Source organism: Corapipo altera, unplaced genomic scaffold (assembly GCF_003945725.1).
Source record: "Corapipo altera isolate COAL_440 unplaced genomic scaffold, ASM394572v1 0, whole genome shotgun sequence".
Classification (NCBI taxonomy): domain Eukaryota; kingdom Metazoa; phylum Chordata; class Aves; order Passeriformes; family Pipridae; genus Corapipo; species Corapipo altera.
In genome coordinates, this window is record NW_020884872.1 from 13,137,252 (window position 1) to 13,157,939 (window position 20,688).

General features: G+C 40.1%; 1 protein-coding gene across 2 annotated transcripts in view; it reads left to right on the forward strand.

The window, feature by feature from the left end:
• The window catches only part of APOO (apolipoprotein O), a 30,706-nt gene extending 16,827 nt beyond the window's left edge, over window positions 1–13,879 (forward strand). Inside the window, exons 7-9 of one of the 2 annotated variants that reach the window (XM_027637071.1) lie at window positions 1,709–1,816; window positions 10,448–10,543; window positions 13,378–13,879. In XM_027637071.1, coding sequence (XP_027492872.1) covers window positions 1,709–1,816; window positions 10,448–10,516 — 177 coding nt within the window. In that variant the 3' untranslated portion in view covers window positions 10,517–10,543; window positions 13,378–13,879. The other variant, XM_027637080.1, reaches the window with a different exon arrangement.
• Window positions 13,880–20,688: the final 6,809 nt, after the last annotated feature.

Here is a 20,688-nt window from a genome sequence, read left to right on the forward strand (position 1 = left end):
CCTGTAGTAACAATATTTTTAAGTTTGTACTGTTAAGCATTTAGTGTGTTTTAAGTATTTTAATGGACTACTTTTAAGTAGAAACAAAAAATGGCTTATACATAGTTCTTTTTTCTCATTTGATGTTGATAGCTGTGTCCTCAGTAACAGTGCAGACAAAAAAAAAAACAAACCCTTTTTTATTGTGGTTATTTTTCAGTCCTGGGAGGTTTGCACAAGGGATCACAGCATCTTTTCAGATGAGCCAGCTGGTTTGTTGAATGCTTGAGAATGAAAAGTCCTGATACTGAAAAAGATGTTTGAATTGAGCAGTTTTAGAGATTTGGCTGGTTCAGTTGATGTGCTTTTTTCTGATGACCTTTATCACCTTGAAGTTTAGAGAAAAGCCAGTGCATCCTACAGATTTGTTTCAAAACCAAAGTACAGCTATAATTGTCAAATATGGTGACAAACAGGCTACTTTGTGTTTAAAACAGCCCAGATTTTGATTTTAGTTGTGACTTGGAAATGTAGTTGCTGATTTGGGTTTGGGGTTTTTTTTTATTTATTAAATATTTTTTTAAATTTATTAAATAAGTTAGAACATGGTCTCTACCCAGAATCACATCCTGTACCACTGTGGCACATAACTGGTGTGATCACTCTTGTTCAGACAAAGTGCCCCACAGTAGAACCCCTTGGCACAGGGGGTTGTAGATGCTAAAAAGTTGCCCTTCCCTTTGAACCCCATGCAGAAAGTTCATGGGAGAGAAATTCCTTGGGCATTGTTACACACATAGAAATCACCTCTGGCTCGGCAAATCTCTGAGCAGTGAAATGATGGAGACTGGAAGAAACTTAAAAATGTAATTCAAAAACTTTTTCAGAGACATCAAAAAACTGTTTTAGAAACATTTGCACGTGCCCTGTTCTCATAGTTTGGGTTTTCCAGCTTTGCCTGCTGTAGGAGATAGGGCAATACCTTCTTATTTATTGAGCTCATAAGTTCTTTTTAGTTTAATAACTGTTTATGTTGGGCAAAATGTCCATTTTGCTGTTCTTTATTTGTAAGAAAACTGATAGTGATATGAAAGGGAGTATAGACCTGAGCCTTGTAATAAAAATGTTCCATATCATGTAAGGGGCAAGGGATACTTATTAGACTTAGGGATCTTTCCTGTTATCAAGTACCTGATGGTGTAATATAGCACACACAGTCTTTCCTAGCTGTGTTCTCTTTTGAGAGTTGACAGCTGTTTATTTATGACAGCCATCTATCAGCAAGTTCTAAACAGCAAATAAAAAGAAATAAAGGGGTTTGGCCAAAGCAATAAAAACATAAAATTGCAAAATAGTGACAAACTAAGTAGGGGTGGGTGTTTTTGATCTTTAAAATGAGCATGGTCAAATTAAGAAATTATTTGCATAAGTTAATTCTGTTGAATGTCAAATACCATGAAAACCAGAATTGTTTCCATGCAGCATCATTCCAGTCCTCTTTGTACAGATATATTTTCAGGTAGTCTTCAAATAGTTTTTTAGCAAGTTGGTTTTTCTTATTCCTCATGTGTCATCTTTTTTCAAGATGTTTGTTAATGCTGTACACCCTGAGCTTGAACAGAAAGAGTTAAATATCTTGTGTTTTTCAACTTCTTCCACTTAAACAAGAAGCAAAGTAATGTTTTCCAGATTGTTAAGTTCATGCTTTCTAAAAACTTCTGTTTCAAAGGTTGCTGGCACACACCTGTATGATTGGAGTCTTCAAGGATATATTGCTGTAGAATCTCTTTGGAAGGATAATCCTAAGAAGAAGAAATCTGGGGAAAAAAGTGATAAGGTAAGAAGTGTGAGGAACTTGATTTCTGAATTTACCACTACCTTTTCAGACAAAAATTTTACAAATAATAGTGGGGTTTTTTCCACTGTGACTTGGCTTTTATTTCTGGATAAAAATATTTCATTCTATCTTTCTAAGCTGTGGAAAAATATTAAGCTTATTTCACATAAAACTTTCAGAAATGCTGTTTGTAAGTTTTCTTTAGTCTAATCTGATACAAGTAAGCAAACAGACTTCTAGGAAATATATGTACATAACTTAGTGAATCAGTGTGTGAGAGACTGGAGAATGTGCAAGGTGGTTAAATGTGTGCCATGGAAAGCCTATAAGGTTTTTAGGGATTTTTTTTTTAACTGCTGCTTAAAGAAATGAAAGTTGAAACATAAAGCTTCTGTGGTTTTAAATTCACTTCTAAACTCACTGTGACTTTAATTCCTGACTTCTAGGCAACTATACTTGTTCTGAAGGTACAAACTGCTGCCTAAGCTGCAGGCTGCTTCCCCTCTCTTATTGTAGTTGTTTAATGTAGCCTGGCAAAACCAACAGGTGATTCAAAAACAACTTTGAACCAGCAGAGAGTCTTGGTCTCCTGCTCTGGACCCCCTGCTTGAGCCATAGCTCACAGCTGGAAACAGTTGAGGGTAACAGTGAGGGACAGCTTCTGGGTTGCTGTAAACCAGAAGTCCTATCTGACCAGAACATGGTATTTTTAGTCTTGAGGCCCAAGATGTAAGGGGAATGTCCACTGGGAGAGAGATGTTTTGGAGAGACAGTTGCACTCGAATAGACTGCAGACTGGGACCAGTTCTCTAGGTAGGTCTAGGTGTAGGATTAGTTCCAAACAAGTTGGGTTGGAGAAATGCTCGCGTGTCTTGGCAGTTGCTGAGTGTTCTGAAAGTGGAGACTTTCATCAGTGGATGCTCATCTTGTATTGGCCCAAGGTACTTCAGTAAATGCACTTTGAAAAAAGAAAGGTCAGTTAATCGTACTGCACCTTTCCTAAAACCTAGGCTGTCAGAAAGAATCTCAAGAAAAAGGGCAGTGGTAAAATGTTTCAGCATGGCAAACTGACAGCGTTAGTAAAAAATAGCTGAGCTTTTCATTTTATTGTGTCTCAGCCTTTCAAAAGGAAACACGTGGTTGTTATTGGAAGGCAAAAACTTTTGACGCTTTCATCTTATTATAAGGCTTATTCAAGCACTTGCTACCTCAGCAGAAAAACAAACAACATGCAGAATTGCAGAGACCACTAAGTAAACACACTTCTTTCTCTTCCTCCTTGCAGAATCTTTAAATCACACCCCTTAGTTGCTATAACATGTTACGTGCACAAAGGAGCAAAATGCCATTGCTTGGTGTCCTCCTAAAATTCATCTCATTGTTCAGATATTGTTAGTGTTAACTGTTGCCATTTAACTTGATGGATTAGACAAGATGCAGAAATCCTGTGACTCTAATGAAGAAACAGTAACAACTTGATGAAATTGCCAGTGTTTCAGATGTTCACTTACCCACTGAGCCATACAGCCGTGCTGCACTTTGTCCTCTGAGGTTGTTGAAGGGAGGATATTGTCTCCCTGGTGTGTAGAGAAGCTGAGCAGCAGTTGTAAAAAGTCATGTTTTTGACTAGAATGAGAGCTGAGATGTGTTTCTGATGGAAGAAGTCTGCTCTGAAGCTTCCTTTGGTCTGCGTTGGTGAAGACATATAAAATACATAGTTGAGAATTTGGGTGGGTAGGGGTAGGTTTGTTTTGTTTAAGTTGTTTTGTTGTTTGTTTTTGAAGATAGCATTGTGATGTTCTGTAAGGCTACGATCAGTCACAGTTAATAAAAGCCTGTACCATTTTTGTACATGTAAACACTGGTGTGTCCCTAATGTGATCTGTGAGATGTGAAGTCTACCCTGGAAAAACCTTTTCAGTCTGTCTCTAGTGCTGTGTGGTTATATCAGTGCAAAATAAGTAATTTTTGTTCATGTGGATGATAAGATCCACCAAATCAATATCAACTTTTCCAGCAAAAGAATTTCTGTTGAAGTTCCATTTTTATTGGAGTTTTTACTGGTACAGAAATGTCATGGAAGAAAATACTTTTAACTGTCTTGTACTTAAGTTGTCAAAGCATTCGAGGATAAATTCTGGGACTTCTGTTGCAATTTGACAGCCCTGTGGAAGACTGGTTGCTTTTGTATACATATTTCTTATTGTCATACTAGATTCAACTAGGACAATTCCTTAACTAATGAAGACAAGCCTAAATGTTATTCTTGAGTTGTTATTGCAGCAGATGTAACCCATTTCATGAAACTATGCCAGAACAAAAGATGTTATTTTTTGTTTTTGTGACATTTACTCTAGCATTTTCCTGTTGCTTCACGAAGGATTCTTGCAAATAGTCAAGCAATGGGTGGCTCTTCTTGGCTTCTATTAATTTGTTACATTGCTCATAATTTGTTTGATAAGTCATAGGTACCACAGCTGTGCATAACTTCATGTTTGTGCAGCAATATGTCATTAAAAGAAATGTGGTATGTTAATTTTCTGAAGGTTTTATGAAACAAAAACCTGTGCCAAATTGAGGTCATATCAACTGAATTCTAAGTTCTGCCAAGAAAGATGAATTCCAGGACCTCCTGTGGCTACATTTCAAAATACTGTGGCTGCAGCCTCTCCATACAGCAAGTCAGTCTGATAAGTTTTTTAATAGACTGTCTTGTTGAAGGATGGAGCTCTTCAGGATGTCAGAGTGAAAGCCCTCTGCTAAAACGACACAAGTGCCATAAGTAAAAATCAGTGTTCATACTTTTATTTCCAGAAGGATGAAACGTTTTCCCAATAAGGGACAGTGGGAGTAGTTTTTCAGCATCTGTATTCTTTATCTTGATATAAAGTGGGCAGCTTTTCTACTTCTTCCCCAAGGTAGAATGGCAGGAGAAATGTAACCATTAGATGGGAGGCCCAGGTGTATTTTAAGGGGGTTATCTTCTGAAAATCTTTTGCTTCCTGGAGTGATCTCTACTCACCAGAAGTAATTTGACATAAAACAGTGGAACTGGCATTAGCATTTATATTACCACTTTGAGGGAAGTGATAGTAAAATGGAAGATATGTCCCTGAAAATTTGTTTATCTTAAACGTAGTGTGCAAAATTTATAGAAAATCGTACTAATTTATGCCTTTATGCAGTTTTTCAGAATGAAGTGTTTGAAACCATTTTGAGTAGCCTTAGGCATCACACTTTCATTACTGGGGTTTTGAAGTTATGAAGGCTAATACCCTGCATGCCTTCAGCTAACCTTTGTGAGTAACTGGTCTCTCTGTTCTGCCCAATAATGTCACAATTCATGTAAGATCATCTTCTTCTACATTTCTTTTCTTCTGCACTTTTTCCCTTCCAGTGTGTACAGAACAACCTGAACTGTTAAGCCAGTGAATTGCAGCTTTTTTTCCCCCCTTTTTTTCTCTCCCCAGCAGTCTGTATTCAATACTGGGTGAGTTTATCAGCTTCAATAGCTTAGGTCAGAGGGATAGATGAACCATAGCAGCTTGAGGATTTCGTGCAACAGCATAAATTTTTAGGACTGTGGTTTTCTATACAAATATATTCTAATTTATTTACAGAAAACTGCGTAGAGATAAATATTTCAGAACCACAGTTCAATACATCCCACCTGTGAGTTTCTAACTGACTTGCTTGTCAGTCAGTTAATTTTGATGTTTATTTTAATGAAATGCAGCCTTTTTGCCCTTCCTCTTCTGCCTCTGTTTCAATACTTCCATAATTTGTACTGTTTTATTGTCCTGTAAGGTTTTGAGCTCTCATCCTGTAATGACTTTGTCTTAAGTGACAAGGGCACGTGTTGTGGCATCAGGTCACTTAAAGCCAGGTTTTGTTCCAGTCAGTGAGAAAATATGTACTGAAGCACATAGAAACCCAGTTTTCTTTGGTTAGTTCTCACTTTGTCTTGTCTGTATACCAGTCAAAGACTTTTGCTGTATTTTTGACAATTCTGGATTCTCTTTCTTCCCACAACACTGAATTGGGCACCCCTTGTTTTTACTGAAATGGCCAAATTGTTCAAAACCAGAGCACCACTAGAGCTCTAAAAACACTCTTCATCCCTTGTTCCTTTCTTCTTGCGTGTGCTCTTTTCCACTTTGGCCCAACTAGTAGTAAGATCCCACAGAAAACTAATTTCCCTTTCAGCTTTGGAGATTGAGAGAAATTCTTAGGGCTTGTTATTTGGTTTTTGTTCCTGTCTGGTCTGTTGATGGACACCACCAGTGATTTAGCAACACTAATATATAATATATATAATTTTTAACATATATATGTTTTTATTACATGTGTAAAAGATATAAATATTAAAAATTTATCTCTATTACTATCTCTGGGTATTTTTTTAATTGCTAGCTGGTTACAGAGTGCTTCCAGGTATAAAGAGGGCTCAGCTTTGGGTGCTGGTTTCCTGCACTTGCTCAGAACAAACATCAAGGAAGTTGTGGACCTGAACCTTCCTCACCTGAAAGCTCTGAGGAAAGCTGTGGTGTCAGTGTTTTGACTGGGGAGCTTTAACATCAGCATCACGAATTGTGACCATAGCAAACCTTAAATTGAGTTTCAAGGGAGTTTTTAAGTTACTTCTGTTTCGATGATCTTTTCAAACACAGCATAAGAGGCTGAGAGAGCTTCTTTCTACAGAAAGTGCTTGTAAGGGCTTGTCTTCAGAACAGACAAGCTTCTGAACAGACAAGCAAAAGTTTGGTCACCTGAACTAAAAGATAAACATCTACTTTGGGCAGAAAATACTGTTTCCTGTTAGATGTCCTCCTTTTATTGTTTGGTAGTAAGAACAACAAGAGTATAAAACTTGTAAAAAAATATTACTTCTTTTGGAATTGATCCGTAGTATGGGCAGAGGGGAATTTAGATGCATTAGAGGTGGGAAAGACAGAATCTACTCTACAAAAATTTGGTTTTTTTAAGGGCAACATTTTTGAAAGTACCTCATATTTCTGTGAGAGTTAAGTTCAAGCTTAAGTTAAAGAAAAGAAGAATGAGTTATTGATTGACTGGGGGAGGATGAATAGTGATGTTCTCTTTATTCTAAGCAATACATTGCAAACAAAGGAGGACAGAAGAAAAAAATAAATTATTAATCTGTGAGCCCAGGTGAGCCTATGTTTTTCTTTTGCAGCTGCTTTTTTTTTTTTCTTCTGTGGCCAGACTCTCCCTTTCAAGAGTTCTCATAAGCCTGAGAGGTGTATACCTACCTTTGAAGTTATAATTTCTAAGAATAGGTGCCAGTGTAAAAAGGCCTGGCCACCTGCAAAACTTCTTCAGAGTTAGCAACAGAAACTAACTTCTGCACCTGGCTTGGCTGTGAGGGAAAAAGGCACCACATGTTTGGGGGTTTTGACATTAAGCTGGTTTGCTTTGGGGCATTTTTCTTTGCATGGAAGGAAAATTTTCAGATAAATCATTGTGGTTTTTTTTAAAGTTGTTTAAAATTAAGGTCTCAATGTATCTCTGTTAGATACTGTGAGCTAAGTCAGGGTGTCTTTTAATCACTCATGTACCGAAACCATACAAAAAGCATTGTGTTATGTGAAAATGGTAGTTGTATCATTTTCAGTTTCAAATAATGATTTTTTTTTTAATCCCATGGAACCCCAACGTATTGAATATTATAATGAATATGTTATGGAGATTTCTTGTCAGTCACTTTTCGATTAAAACCATCAGAAGCATAAGAAGGGAAAATATTTCTCCTTTTACTGTAGGATAGAGCTCTGATGTGTGAACTCCTCTGGCCACCCAGATTTGTTATGGAGTGGTTGTGTTGAGCCAGAAAGTAGAAAGACTGTCTTGAATATGTGCCTGCTTCTAATTATGAGAGGGAATCATGGCACAGAGGAGGTCTGTCTTCTAGGTCATGGATCTAAACACATTTTTTGCTTCTGATTTGGTTTTGAGTGTGACTAGAGGACTTTGGCACTTTTTTGTAAAATTGTGTGTGTGTATTTCCTGTGCCAGCTCAAAGGATGTCCTTTTCTGGTTAACCCATATTACTGCTTGAGCAGTCTCACTCAGGCTCATTTTGACATAGTGGGCATATGCAGTGGATGGAGTTAAAAATACTTCTTAGTTGCTAATTCAGCAAATGAATTTTTGTGAGGAATGGCAGTTTAGCAGTGGATTGGCTGAATTAAATAACTCAGGCTTAATAGATCTAGTGAAGACAAGCCCTGTATTGAGATCTGTTGAGCTCACAGAAACAAAGGAACTTAGCAAGCCCCCTGTTTTCTTGTGTATGTGGGTGTGTTGCTTTGGATTTTTTCCTCTTTCAGAACACTAAAAAAAAAACCAAAAATAATCTTACCTAGACGATAATTGCTTTTTACAAGTTAAAACAGGCAACCGGAAAAATACAGACCTCTCTGTGAACAACTTATTTTTAGTTCATTTGTTCAGGATTGAGTAAACCCTAAGGTGAGGCATCATTAGTCAGATTATTCATTATAAATTGTAATAAAACGTCATAACTTAAAAGTTCCCGTACAGGAAAATTACAGAATAGACCATTATTTTGAAATGGGTGTGGTTTGTGGCTGTGATTTCCTGTACTGTGAAATATCCAGAGCAGCAATCAAAACAAAATGGGTTTTTGAAAGAATCACCTTTCAAAGGTCTTGCTAGGCATTTTTTGAATAAGAAAGTTAAGAATTATCTTCATAATTGAATCTTGATATATTGAGTCCATATCTCCAGCACAGAATATGCAGCGTCTCATAGACTTGGTGCCTTGTTGTGTTTAGTTTATAATGTATAAATTTGCCCCATCCTGTGAAATGTTTTCCAGTCTATTCTGGCTTCTTTTGTTACATTTTCCATCACATTTAGAATTATAGAATAACTGAATGGTTTGGGTTGGAAGGGACCTCATCTCGTTCTAACCCCACCGCCACGGGCAGGGACACCTTCCACTAGACCAGGTTGTTCAGAGCCCCATCCAACCTGACCTTGAACACTTTCAGGGATGGGACATCCACAACTTCCCTGGGCAACCTGTTCCAGAGTCTCACCACCATCACAGTAAAGAATTTCTTCCTTATATCTAATCTAAACCTGCCCTCTTTCAGTTTAAAGCCATTTCCCCTGGTTCTGTCACTGTCCAGGTCCCTTTCCTCCAGCGCATTGACTGTAACACACAGCGTGGTGGTGTCAGCAAACTTCCTGGGGGTGGATTCAGTCCCACTGCCCATGTTGCTGACAGAAATGTAAGACAGAGCCAGTCCCAACACTGACCCCTGAGGATGCCACTCGTCACTGGTCTCTGCTCGGACATCAAGTTGTTGACGGCAACTCTTTGAGCGTGACCATCCAGCCAATTCCTTATCCACTGAGTGGATAATCTGTCATATCCATGTCTCTCCAGTTTAGAAACAAGGATATTGTGCGAGACAGTGTCAAATGCTTTGCACAAGGTAGATGGCATCAGTCACTCTTCCCTCATCCACCACCGCTGTAACTTTGTCACAGAAGGCCACTAACTTTGTCAGGCACACTTTGCCATTAGTGAAGCCATGTTGGCTGTCACCAGTCGTCTCCTTATTTAAGTCATATTGGTAAAAATGTCTTTCTAGAATAAAAAGGAAATGCCATTTAATTTTCATGTGTAGAATTAAAGAGCAATTGAGGCTGGGTGCCATCTCTGATCATTTCACCCAACCACCCCCATTCAAAGCAGAGATAGCTTCAAACTTAGATTTGGTGGCTCAGGCCTTGTGCTGAATATTTCCAAGGGTGGAGATTTAGAAAGTTCTCTGGAAAACCTGGTCCAGTGATCAGTGGTGTGATACATTTATAATTTTTTGCCCTTTAGATCTAAGAAAAATTTGCCATGCTCCTCTGTCCTTTTCTCTATGTCCTTTTGGTGTGAACCTCTGAGAAGAACCTAACTTTTCCAAATATGTAAATGCCCATTAAGGAACTGTGGATAGGAATTAGGTTCCCCCTTTGTCTGGTCTTCACCAGGCTGGACAGACCCACATCTCAGCCTGTCCTTGTATGTCATGTGCTTTAGTCCCCAAGCCATGTGTGTGGCCTCTAAGTATTTTTTTTATTGATATCTATTTAAAACTATAATCAAATGCCTGTTTGTTGTAGCATCTTGGCAAATAGATGGACTGGACACTGTAACAAGCTTCTCTTCATTCTTTGATTTCTATCATTTATTTTGGGGAAAGTGTGAGAACACTCTCTCAAAGGATATGTGCTAAAAGAGACCTATTGTATAAATCCACACAGAATTCAAAGAATGCAAAATAACAACTACTCTGTGGGTATTCATCCTCTGTTATTAGTGCAGGCAAAATGAGTCAATTAAAGCACTTCAGTTGAACTACTACTTCTCTCAAATCCTCTAATTGCTAACTGCAGGAAGACCAAAGTTTAGAAAGTGTTTGAGAGATCATATTTGAGTGTATTATACTGAATTAGTCTCATCAACCACCACTTGATTTGCAAGATGTTTTTGTTTCAGCTTTTGAAGAGGGTTTCTGTTCCAGCAAAAACATTAATCGTGGACTGCCTCAATTGAAATTTTGTGCACATTTTTCACTCCCCAAGGGTGATGCAGTTGGTGACAAGCCCCTGGAAGTCCATGCTGCTTCAAATAAAGAGCGAGCCCAGAAGTAAAACGCTACATTGCCCGGCATCAGACAGGTAAAGGATAAAGACTGATAATAGTTTGTGGCTACAGTGGCAAAGTAACCTGGAAAAGCTGAACATTTGCAAGTTTGACTTGTTATGTTCTTCATACTGATGAGGAAAGGAGGGGACAGATAACTTTATTTCTTTTAACATTTGTCAAGAATATGCATGCTCCTTAACACTATTTAAGTTAAGGAATTTCAATTCTTTGTCTTCAGAGCATACAAAATAAATATTTGTCTACTGGAAGGGTTCTGAGTTAATTGAGCAAGGCCTTGTGATTATATTTTTAGTTGATTTTGGTATTTTTATTTTTTTCTTTCCCATTTCTTCCTCACATGCCAAAAACCTTTTTGTCTTCTATGTCACATTTGTACAAGTATGAAGGAAGGAAAAGAAACCTCTTCCCTGCTGATAAGTTTTCTCTAAAGATTTGTCAGTGCCAGGGTACAGTGTTGTCTTACAGCCTGTAACAGTCAACGATGTGCCTGACCTTTCATGTTAATGCACTTCTCAAATGAGATGTTTCATCAGTTGGGAATAAATGATGGAGAAAATGGAGGCAGCATTTCCCAGTTCTCCAAGGCAGAAACTTGAGACACCCATTCTGTTTCTGACTTGGCCTCAGGGCTGCTTTCTAAACTCAAGCAAGTCCTATGGTTACAGTTTCTAGAAAAGCAAAACAAAAACATCCTCTCAACTTTTTCAAGATGGTTCAGTTTCATAGTACAAAAATTACTCTGTATTTGAGGCTAATTATTAATAATTATAATGGGCATTATCTGACATCATTTAGTACAGAATGTCAGATAATGTCTGCTCTGTTATCAGTTGATAAAGGGTATCTTTTATGAACATGTTTTTTACTTGCTTGTCTTTCCCCTGTATTATTTTTACATCATGTTAAAAACTGATTTTTCATCAGAAAATGGTCCTGGGATTGTTGGGACTCCTCATTATTTTTCTATGCAGTGTCCCATTTAGTACAAAAATTCTATTTTTTTTCCCTTACTGCCAACTGTGTAAATAGAGCCTAGATTTAGCACACTGCACCAGGTTTTTTCTTCCATGCTTTACCACCAGTCCCATATGTTTGCAGACGTGGTGGAATGCCCACATCTGCTGAGCAACAGCGTTTCACTGTTACACACCAACCTTTAAAAGCAAAATTATTTTTTCGTGTTTTTTCCCTTAATGTGTTTTTAATGGCTATAGCTAACTCTCACAAGGGCAAAGAGGTGTGTTGACTGGCTGATGTACTGAGCACATTGGTTTTTACTTCAGGCATTTGAATATAAAGTCTTTAAGAATACATGTTTTCTAAGTATTTTGTAAAATATTCATGTGAAATAAAAATTGAAAAATAATAGGAAGAATTTTTTTTTTTTTTTTTGCTTAAAGATACCCAGGAGAACCAAGAGGAACAAAAGCCTCTCTAAAATTCACTGAAATATTATTGTGCTTATTGTCAACTAGGACAGAACAGCTAAATGATAAAAAGCCAGGAAAATTGAACTTTTGTTTGACACACTGTACAAATATCAAGGTTCACCACAAGCAGAAATCCATAAATAGCTGTTATTTTCTTTTAGCATTCCCTACTATGAATATAATTTCTGTTAGGCTTTTATTCACTTTTTGAAATGTCAGCTTCTTGCTTCAGGCACGTTTTCTTTGTTTGGGGAAGGTTTTAAGACAGTGAAGATAAATTGCTCAGGTGCTTGAAGTATCTGGATGGTGCTGGTTTTGAGACCTATGTGCTTCACCACATATGGCTTCTGGAGGAGATATATAAAGGAAACTGATACATTTTTGACCTCAGGCAATAAATTGGTGAAAGTTCAATTCAGTATCAATTTCAGCTGTTCTGTGGGGGTGGTGATTTGTTACTTATATCCAGTTATTCAGCTCCATACCCAAGTCCAGATGTTTTGTTGGATTCATGTATTCCCAAAGATCATGGCTCTGGTCTTTGAAAAGACACTTTTTTTTTTTGTTCTGAATGAGATCAGTCCTGAAAGTCTCACTGTATTTTCAACTGTTGGTAATATTCCTAGTTGAATGTGGTTACTAGAATAAAGACAGTCTCATTTCCTCAATGATTTGCCACAGCATGGGTCTCTGAAGCGTGAACAGTCAGCCAAGGACAAAATCACTTTGGGCCAGAGACAGCAATGTATTTCTCCATTCCAAAAACCAGCACCATTGCACCTCCTTTGTTATAGTTTGTCATCAATAATTACACATAAACTTCAGCTCAAACCACATCCCATCGTGGAAGAAGCAAGCTGTAATTTTATCCAGCTGTTGTGTAGAGGAGTTGCACGGAAGTGAGGGGGATTTTGTATTTTTCCTTGAAGATAGCATATCCCATTTTCACTCTGTTCCAGTTCCATATTTATGTGATTCCATTTCTTTGAGTTAAATTACCCTGGTCTTACACCAGAGTAAGTAAGATTAGGAAAACATGCATTTGATGAGAATTTAAAAGAATTCTTTTTGAGAAAGTTGGTTAGTTACACCAGATTCCAGTTGGTGTTTGTTTGCTATGAAGTGTTCTTTCCCTTTTGTATTTCCACATAGGTCAACTATGGGAATTGAGTTCTCTAGAACAGACATGATCATTAGTGCTCTAGTGTCAGTAATATGAAGAGTTAAATGTCTCTACTGCAACTGAGTTGGTATTGAGAATGTTTCTCAAAAAGATTTTGATCAAGTTGCCACATCAAAGGAAAAAAGATTTAATGTCTCTTTGACATTGGAAAGAAAAGGCCTATGTTATTTAATTCTGCTTTGTCCCTCCTTTCCTCTCCCCCATGACCTCTGTCCCCTTTCTTTGGCTATAGGTGAAGAAAAATATAGATATAAGCAACAATTTCCCAAGAAAAAGATGAAAACCCATCTGAATCCATTTTGAATGTGACTAATCTGCCTTCTGCCTCGGGACAGTCTGACTGTGTGCTGCTCGGGCTTCTGGTATGGATTCTGTGAAAGGACATTTTGTGGTTTGGGTCAGTCTGGAGACCTCGTCCTCGGTTCTGCAGTGGGACTGAAGTCTGCTCATGCTTGTCCCATTGCAGGATCAACATTGCAAGTAGCAAGTCTCTAAATCCCTGAGTCTCTTATTATTTATATATAAAATAAAATTCCAGATACACAAAATGGTCCAGTTTTTTCCCTCCTCCTAACTTCTTTAAAGTCGTGGATGTGATGTTTGCACAATCTGTGGAAGGTTCTAGAGGTGTTGTTGACAGTGCCTGTATTTTTTTACCAGTGAGGGGAAGCTGGAAGTAGCATGATGATTTGGCTGACACGGGCTCATAGAATTAGGAATGGGAACAATTACAATGACTCTTGTGTTTTGTTGGAGTCTCCCCCTCCTTTCTATACGAGTCTTCTGCCTCATCAGTGCCAGCAGGAGGTATATAATGAAGCATCTGTGAGTTCCTGTCTCATAGATGGATGGGAATGGAGCTGTTAATGTTTGTTCTTGTTTTTGTTTGAATGCACAGCACAATGGGAACCAGAATGTTGTGGTGGTGGGAACCAGCTATAGAATAACTTGACTGTTTCCTTATTCCCAGCCAGGGGAGGGGAGGAAAAAGCGAAGCGAAGAGAAATACAAAAGGATTTCCAGCATTTTGAAATCTTTGCACAATAAAACCCTTTCATCATTTGTTGCCATTTCCATGAGTCTCTCTTTTGGGGCATGATGCCTCACAAGTTACTGTAATCCAAGTAGCTCAGAGCATTTAAAGCTGTGTTGGTGAGTCTTAAATGCTCCTTAATTAAACAGTGAATATGAGAAATGGGGGAAGGATGAAATGAGATACGTGCTTGTACGATACATTAACTTTCTAAAAAGAGCAGGGAGGAAAATACAAAGTAAATCATATTCAAAATTCTTTTAAACATCTTTGTTATTTCATGGTTAGATATTCCAGCTGAGCATATTCCATAAACTTTTAGAGAAAAACAAACAGACCTTGGCAATGTGAATGCCAGTGTGTGTGGGCATTATAAAATGGGCCAACTCTTTTTTAATAGAGGCATAAGGCATGTGGTTGCCTCAGGCAGAAAAACAGTGTCTCCCAACATGTTCAGTGCATGTTTTTATGATTGTTTTAGACTGGTAAAGATGTATGTTGATATAGCAAAGGGAGCAGAGTTCTTGTGAGGGGTTTGGGAGTTATGTGTGTGTGGTTTTGTTTTTGCTTTAAACTTGCCAAGATGGTTGAAGTAGGCTTGGGAGGATCAAAGTAGTGTTTTTGTCAGTAGTGGAAAGGAAACTTGGGAAATATCAATCATAGCTGTAACTGCTCTGTTACACCACTCCTGCCATAAAAGCATAGATTTGTTTCTTCCATTAAAGGTAGTTCTTCACTTATGCATTCTCATATCATATAGAGGATGATTACTAGGAAATTAGGAATACAGCTTGAGATACTGTATTTTTTTCAGTAATATTTGGCATATACCACATTGGCATTTAAGAACATGATTACTTGGTAATTCAGGTATTCTCACCCCGAAACTCCACCAAGAAGTGCTTCTCTCATTCTTGTTTTTGATGCAGTTGTGTAATGGTTTGAGAGCTATTCTGTTTCTTTTTACTGCCTCACAGTCCAGTTTGTTTCATTCAAATGAAACAGCTTTAATTCTTTATTTGTTTACATATGTGTGTGTGTGCATGTTTAAAAAATACTGGGCTAAATAAACATCACTTAAATGCTTTTCATTTGATCACCTCTTCATACTGCATATTTACACTATTGCTTAAAAATGCCCCAAGTAATTCACAGCAAACCAGAATGCTTTTATCTAGCAGGAAATGACTGCCTTCAAGCACCTGCATACACAGAGCACAAGGAAATAGTTCCAAAATGTGAGCAAGACAGCCTTAGCTGAAATCCTTTCCTTACATCTTCTGTTTTTTTCAGCTGCAGGAAATAAAAAAAAGTTTCGTGCTGGTAAGAGCCCAAGAGATTGTGAACATTCAGCTCTCTTGGCACAGACTTTCCTAATGAGGAACAGGAGAGCAGTCAACCACTGTTGATATATATATATATATATAAATATATTTGTATGTATGCACACATGCACAGCTACGTGGAACTAAATTGTGCATGCATGTGTTACCTCTTGCCAGACTTTGCCTGTGGGTATTACAATGTAAGCTAAAAATGGTGTATTCCCCAGCCAAGCTTCATGTCAACAGTTTGGTCACCTTTCCAGTTGAAGGCTTTTTGGCTTGATAACCAGAGTCTGTGCAGCTTAAATAGCGTTGTCATCTCAGCATCCTCTGCTGCAGTGGCTGCTGGCAGATACGTTGGGGCCAGGTTGCAGTGCTCTCCCAAAAAAAACATTATCTTTAATCTGCAGCTTGTGGAAGTTGTAGAACTGGAGGTCGTTGGTTTTGCCCTATGTTGAGATCACAATTCTTGTAGGCAGCATGTTAGTTGAGTGAAAGTGCACAGTGTAGCCTCTCCTTTTGCTAGAAGGAACATAACCAACCTGGAGTAATCCTGTTAGTGGGATTACCTATTAGGTAAATAGGCACAATCTTCCAGCCTTGAATAAAAACACAGGATTTTGCCACAAGTATTCATTGCAAGATCCTGTTTTAGACTCTGTACTCCAGCTGCAGGAGGCCCCAGACACAGACTTATTATCGGGGGTTGTAACTAAAATGTGCTGGAGCGTTTGTCATTGCATCTGTCACCTTCAAGGAGACCTATTGCTGCACTGCAATAAAGAGCAGGATTGATGAGGAGGGAATTCTGTTTTACCCCTATAGAAAACAGTGGCCTGGGAGATAAAGGGAATTGCTATTGCTCTGTTTATTAGCCCTAGCAGAAAAACCTCTGTGTGAGCATATTTACTTCAGGATGAATATAAACTCCTGCTGCATATGTTTCTTTTTTTGTTTTGTTATTTCTGTACCTTCCTCTAAATTCTGAGTTACTTCTAAAGCCAGTTTCATCACAATAAACTGCTGTTGACAAAGAGCATTTTGGCTCTTCAGGCTTGCTGGGGAGACCGGTGTGGCTTCCTGCTGGACCTTCCTGGATGCGGCATCTCAAAGCAGCATTGGCTATTGCACCTGGATGGCCTGGCAGCTGGCTGGGTCAGCCCCACTGCGGAATGGTTTTGACAGGTACAAAAGCTTCTTGTTTACAGGGAAATTCTGTGATAACCACAACATAACTACAAAGCAGAAGTTGTTTTGGCAGAAAAAAATGCGTTTCTAATTGTGCAACAACCACCTGTCCTCTTAAGTCTGTACCATTAGCTGATTCTTGTGTTTTCTGACTGTGGATGGTTCTTAAATTGACCAGAGCTGACAGCTTTCTCAGGGTCCCTCTGGAAGAAATATTGGTATATTGATGCAATTGTGGTGTTTCCTCCTATTTCATGTCAGTGAAGTTCATCCCTAGCTATCTCTGGTTAAAGATCAAAATTGGATCTGGACTTTCATCTTGTCTTGAAGTTCATGGGTTCCTCCAGTTTCTTTTGCCACGTTTTCAAGCTGGTTTTACTGGTAGCCATTGCATTGGTGTTGAAAGCTGGTGAATTCAAAGGTGGGCTGAGGATGTCTCACAGCTGATTACCAATCTTCTTTCTCTAAAAGTGCCTTTCTGCACGGGAAATGGGACTACAATGCCTGCACCAAACTAAGCTGTCAGGCTCTGCATTTAAGGGTCTAAATCTGCCAACTAACACACAAAGCAAGTCAGTGTCCGTCTGGGCTGTGTCCAGCTGTGGCAGGTGAACGGGATGCAATGCTCATCACCACGCCCAGTTATGGAGGCATGATCCTCTTATGGGTAAGCTTTGCTGGATCTTCTGGAGAGAGGAAGGCAGATCCCAGTTGACTTGCTTCTGTGTGCTTGGGAGTAGCCTTGCTGCAGCCTGAACTGTGCTCAGTCGTGATGCCAGAATCTTTGTACCCACCATGAAAGCAGAGCAGTTGGGGCAATGGGACAGCCTGGTCAGGGAACTTCTCTTTTTTTTGTAGTGTGAATAGAAACCCTCACAAGACTCTAGAATTTAATTGGACTAAAGCTAAAGGATTACTTTATATGAAGCCTGAGTGTCTGAATCTTGCTCAGAAATGCTAACCTGAAGCTCCTGAGGCAGCCCATGAAGTAACAAGATGGGTCATGAGCTACACGCTTTCTGGCTGAGGGGACAGATGCTGTGTCAGGAAGGCTGTTGCTGCTGTTCTTTCTCAACCTGGGTCCATCAGTCCTACCCGAGGAAGGTGGCCCACAGGGCTGTGCAGACGAGCACTGGAGGGCTGCGTGACAGCCCCTCATCTTGCTTCAGGGGCTTGCTTAGTGTGCATTTTAAGGTAGAAGTGAGTTCAACCACTGCATGCCTCACACGTAGAACCGAATTTCTGCCTGCCTTGGCCGTTACGGTGTGAAGGCCACAGGACCATATCACATCCCGTACCAAACCCTTCCAAAATCAGCTGTTCCGTGTCCCACTCCGCCTGAATCTTCCATGTCTTCACCTGAAGTACCTTCGCTCAACTGCAGGGCGCAGCACCCGTGCCCTCGAGGAGTAATCAGTGCCTTTGAACTGAAAGTGAGTCGCATCCAGCACTTGGCAGGGAGTGCTGAGGAGCCCTGCCGTGCCCCCGTTCCGCGGGCAGCTGGCTCTCCAGGGGGAAGGGGGGGATGCCTCGAGAAGAGGTGTGCGATGATGCTCCCTTCGTACCAGCTCACAACTTTACCTCAGGGATGTAGGAAAACTCCCACTGTCCCAGCGGTGGGGGAAACACTGAAGCATGAAGCCAGAAGAGTCTTCGTGGCTGTATGCACGTACCACCTAAGGATCGTAGGCAGGCAGCTGTGGAGAGAGCCCTCACCACCGCAGTTTTAGCCCCTTTAATTTCTTTTTTGTTGTTTTAAAAATTGTGTACAGAAAATGGGATTCTTCCCTTCCCCCCATCCCCTGCCCCAGATTAAGTTCACCGACGTCCTCTTTGTAAATTTAGCAAGCTTCAGACTCACTTCCTTTTGTCAGGAGACCTGAAAGAGCCATTTCCTGATTCGTACAGGGCTCTTGTATGCGCACACTAAGCGCTCATTCATGCCGTGAATCATAAAGGTAACCTCCGTTCAAAGCGCTGCGCTGATACTTCGGCGTCGGACAAAAAAAAAAAAAAAAGAGTTTTGTAATTTAACAGTTTTGTAATTTAGCCCAGCGCTCTGCAACTCATCTTTGCATTTTCTGAGGAGCCGCACCAGTGGGGTTTTGATCCTCTGTCTTAACAGCATCATTTACAAACTGCCTAAACTGAAACGGGCTGGTGAAAGCACCAGAGCCAGCCCAAAGGAATATGTTTACTATCGTGTGCCAGGCTTGACACATTTTCCGTATCCTGCCAGAGATGAGGAATGGCATCGGGATCTGGGAGTGAGTCAGCCTGGGCCCCCGGCGCGGTGCCGCGCGGAGCGGAGGAGCAGCCTCGCCGGGGCAGGCTCGGGGTCAGCGCTGCCCGTCGTGCGCTGAACTGAGAGGAGATGCTGGAGAAAACCCAGCTTCCAACAGGAGCAAAGGGCTTACTCTCCTGTCTGTGGTTCAGTGGGAGATCAGTGAGGCACGGTCTGCTGTGTTTATCCCTCCTGTACTCGGGTTTATCTGACAGTAAAAGGGATGAGCTGTTATTGGCTGAAGGAAGAAAGAAGGAAATGTGCACTGCTCGCCTCCCCCCCATCCCTGCCAAGTGGGAGAACAAGCCAATTCATGCATAATATTGGAGTCCTCTGCCATTTAGCAGCTTTTGCACAGCATCCAACTGTACAAGCACACGTCCCTAGGGTCAAATAACCTTTGGCTGTACTTTTGCCTCGATGGAGTAAGATCAGGATGATCTCTCCTTGTACAGGAGAGCAAGATACACAGCTGCTAAAATCAGCAACTGTGTTTTGACCAAGAAGAAAACAGTAAAGGGGAAGAAGGCTTAGCTTGTGGAAAAAAGAGGTAATATAAATGTGAGTGCATCCTCTTTTACTACCATGACCCTTCTCAAACTCTTTAAAAAGTCAGATATTTACCAGTTGCTTTTCAGCATTATTGTTTGTACACCATTACCCTATTTGCAGATGAGGGTAGCCTGCTAAAGGGAATCTCTTCTTGAGGAATGGTAGAGGAGTAGTGGTGTAAAAGCACCCTCAGCCTCAGCCTGGGCTAGTCAGCCCAGAGTGACTCACGCCCAAAAGTAACTGAACTATGTGTGCAAAAAAGCCAGATGATTTTAGGCTCCCAGTAGGTAAGGGTGAAGTGCAACACAGATGTGCAGAACTCATTACATATCTCAGGCCACAAGTCTCTTAGCTAAGAATATGCTGTGCTGTGCTTGAAGCACGATTTTTATCCTGAAAGGGCACTACCATGAATAACCTCATAGCCATCAGTTGCAAGTAAACTGCCACAAATAAAATCATAACTCCCAAGGAGGTGTGAAGTGGTAATTTTAATTAGTAGTCCTGCAGGACTTCCTGTATGTTTGTGTTTTCCTTGTGGAGTGAAAGGTATAAGGGGAGAGGTTTTATCTGCACACGAGTTCTCCCCTCTTTGCCTGCAGCTGAAAAACAGCTCTGCCTACAGCAAGGCTGAGGAGCATCGTGTGACCTGTCTGGCTCACCTGCCAGCCCCAGAGGGATGCTTCTGGAGCATGGGAAAGCTCAGCACCATCTCTCCCAACTGGAAAAATTGGACTCTTTCTGCTCATGTCTGCAGCAACTGAGTACTGGGGTCCCAAGGCAGAAGATCCTGTGATGTTTTCATACTTGATCGTTGACTTAATTCTCTGCACCAGCTTGCTTCCTCTCAGCTTTCTCCTTTTGCTGCATTTGTGATCCCTCTCTCTGGTGGACTTTCCTGGCTTTGCCCAGAGCACCTCCCTGGCCTGGGGATCCTGCTGAGGTCTTCCCTACGTTTTTCTCTCACCTCAGTAATTTTCTTAAGGAATTCTGACACCTCATCATTCCTGCTTGCAAGGTTTCTCATATAGAGATTCCTCAAGCTCCTTTTCATGTAAGGTAGCATCTTTCATCACTGATTTTGGGACAGTATTTCCACTTTTCAAAGCTGGAGAACAATAAGCTCAGTCTTTTTTAAAATGTAATTTGCTTTAAACATCA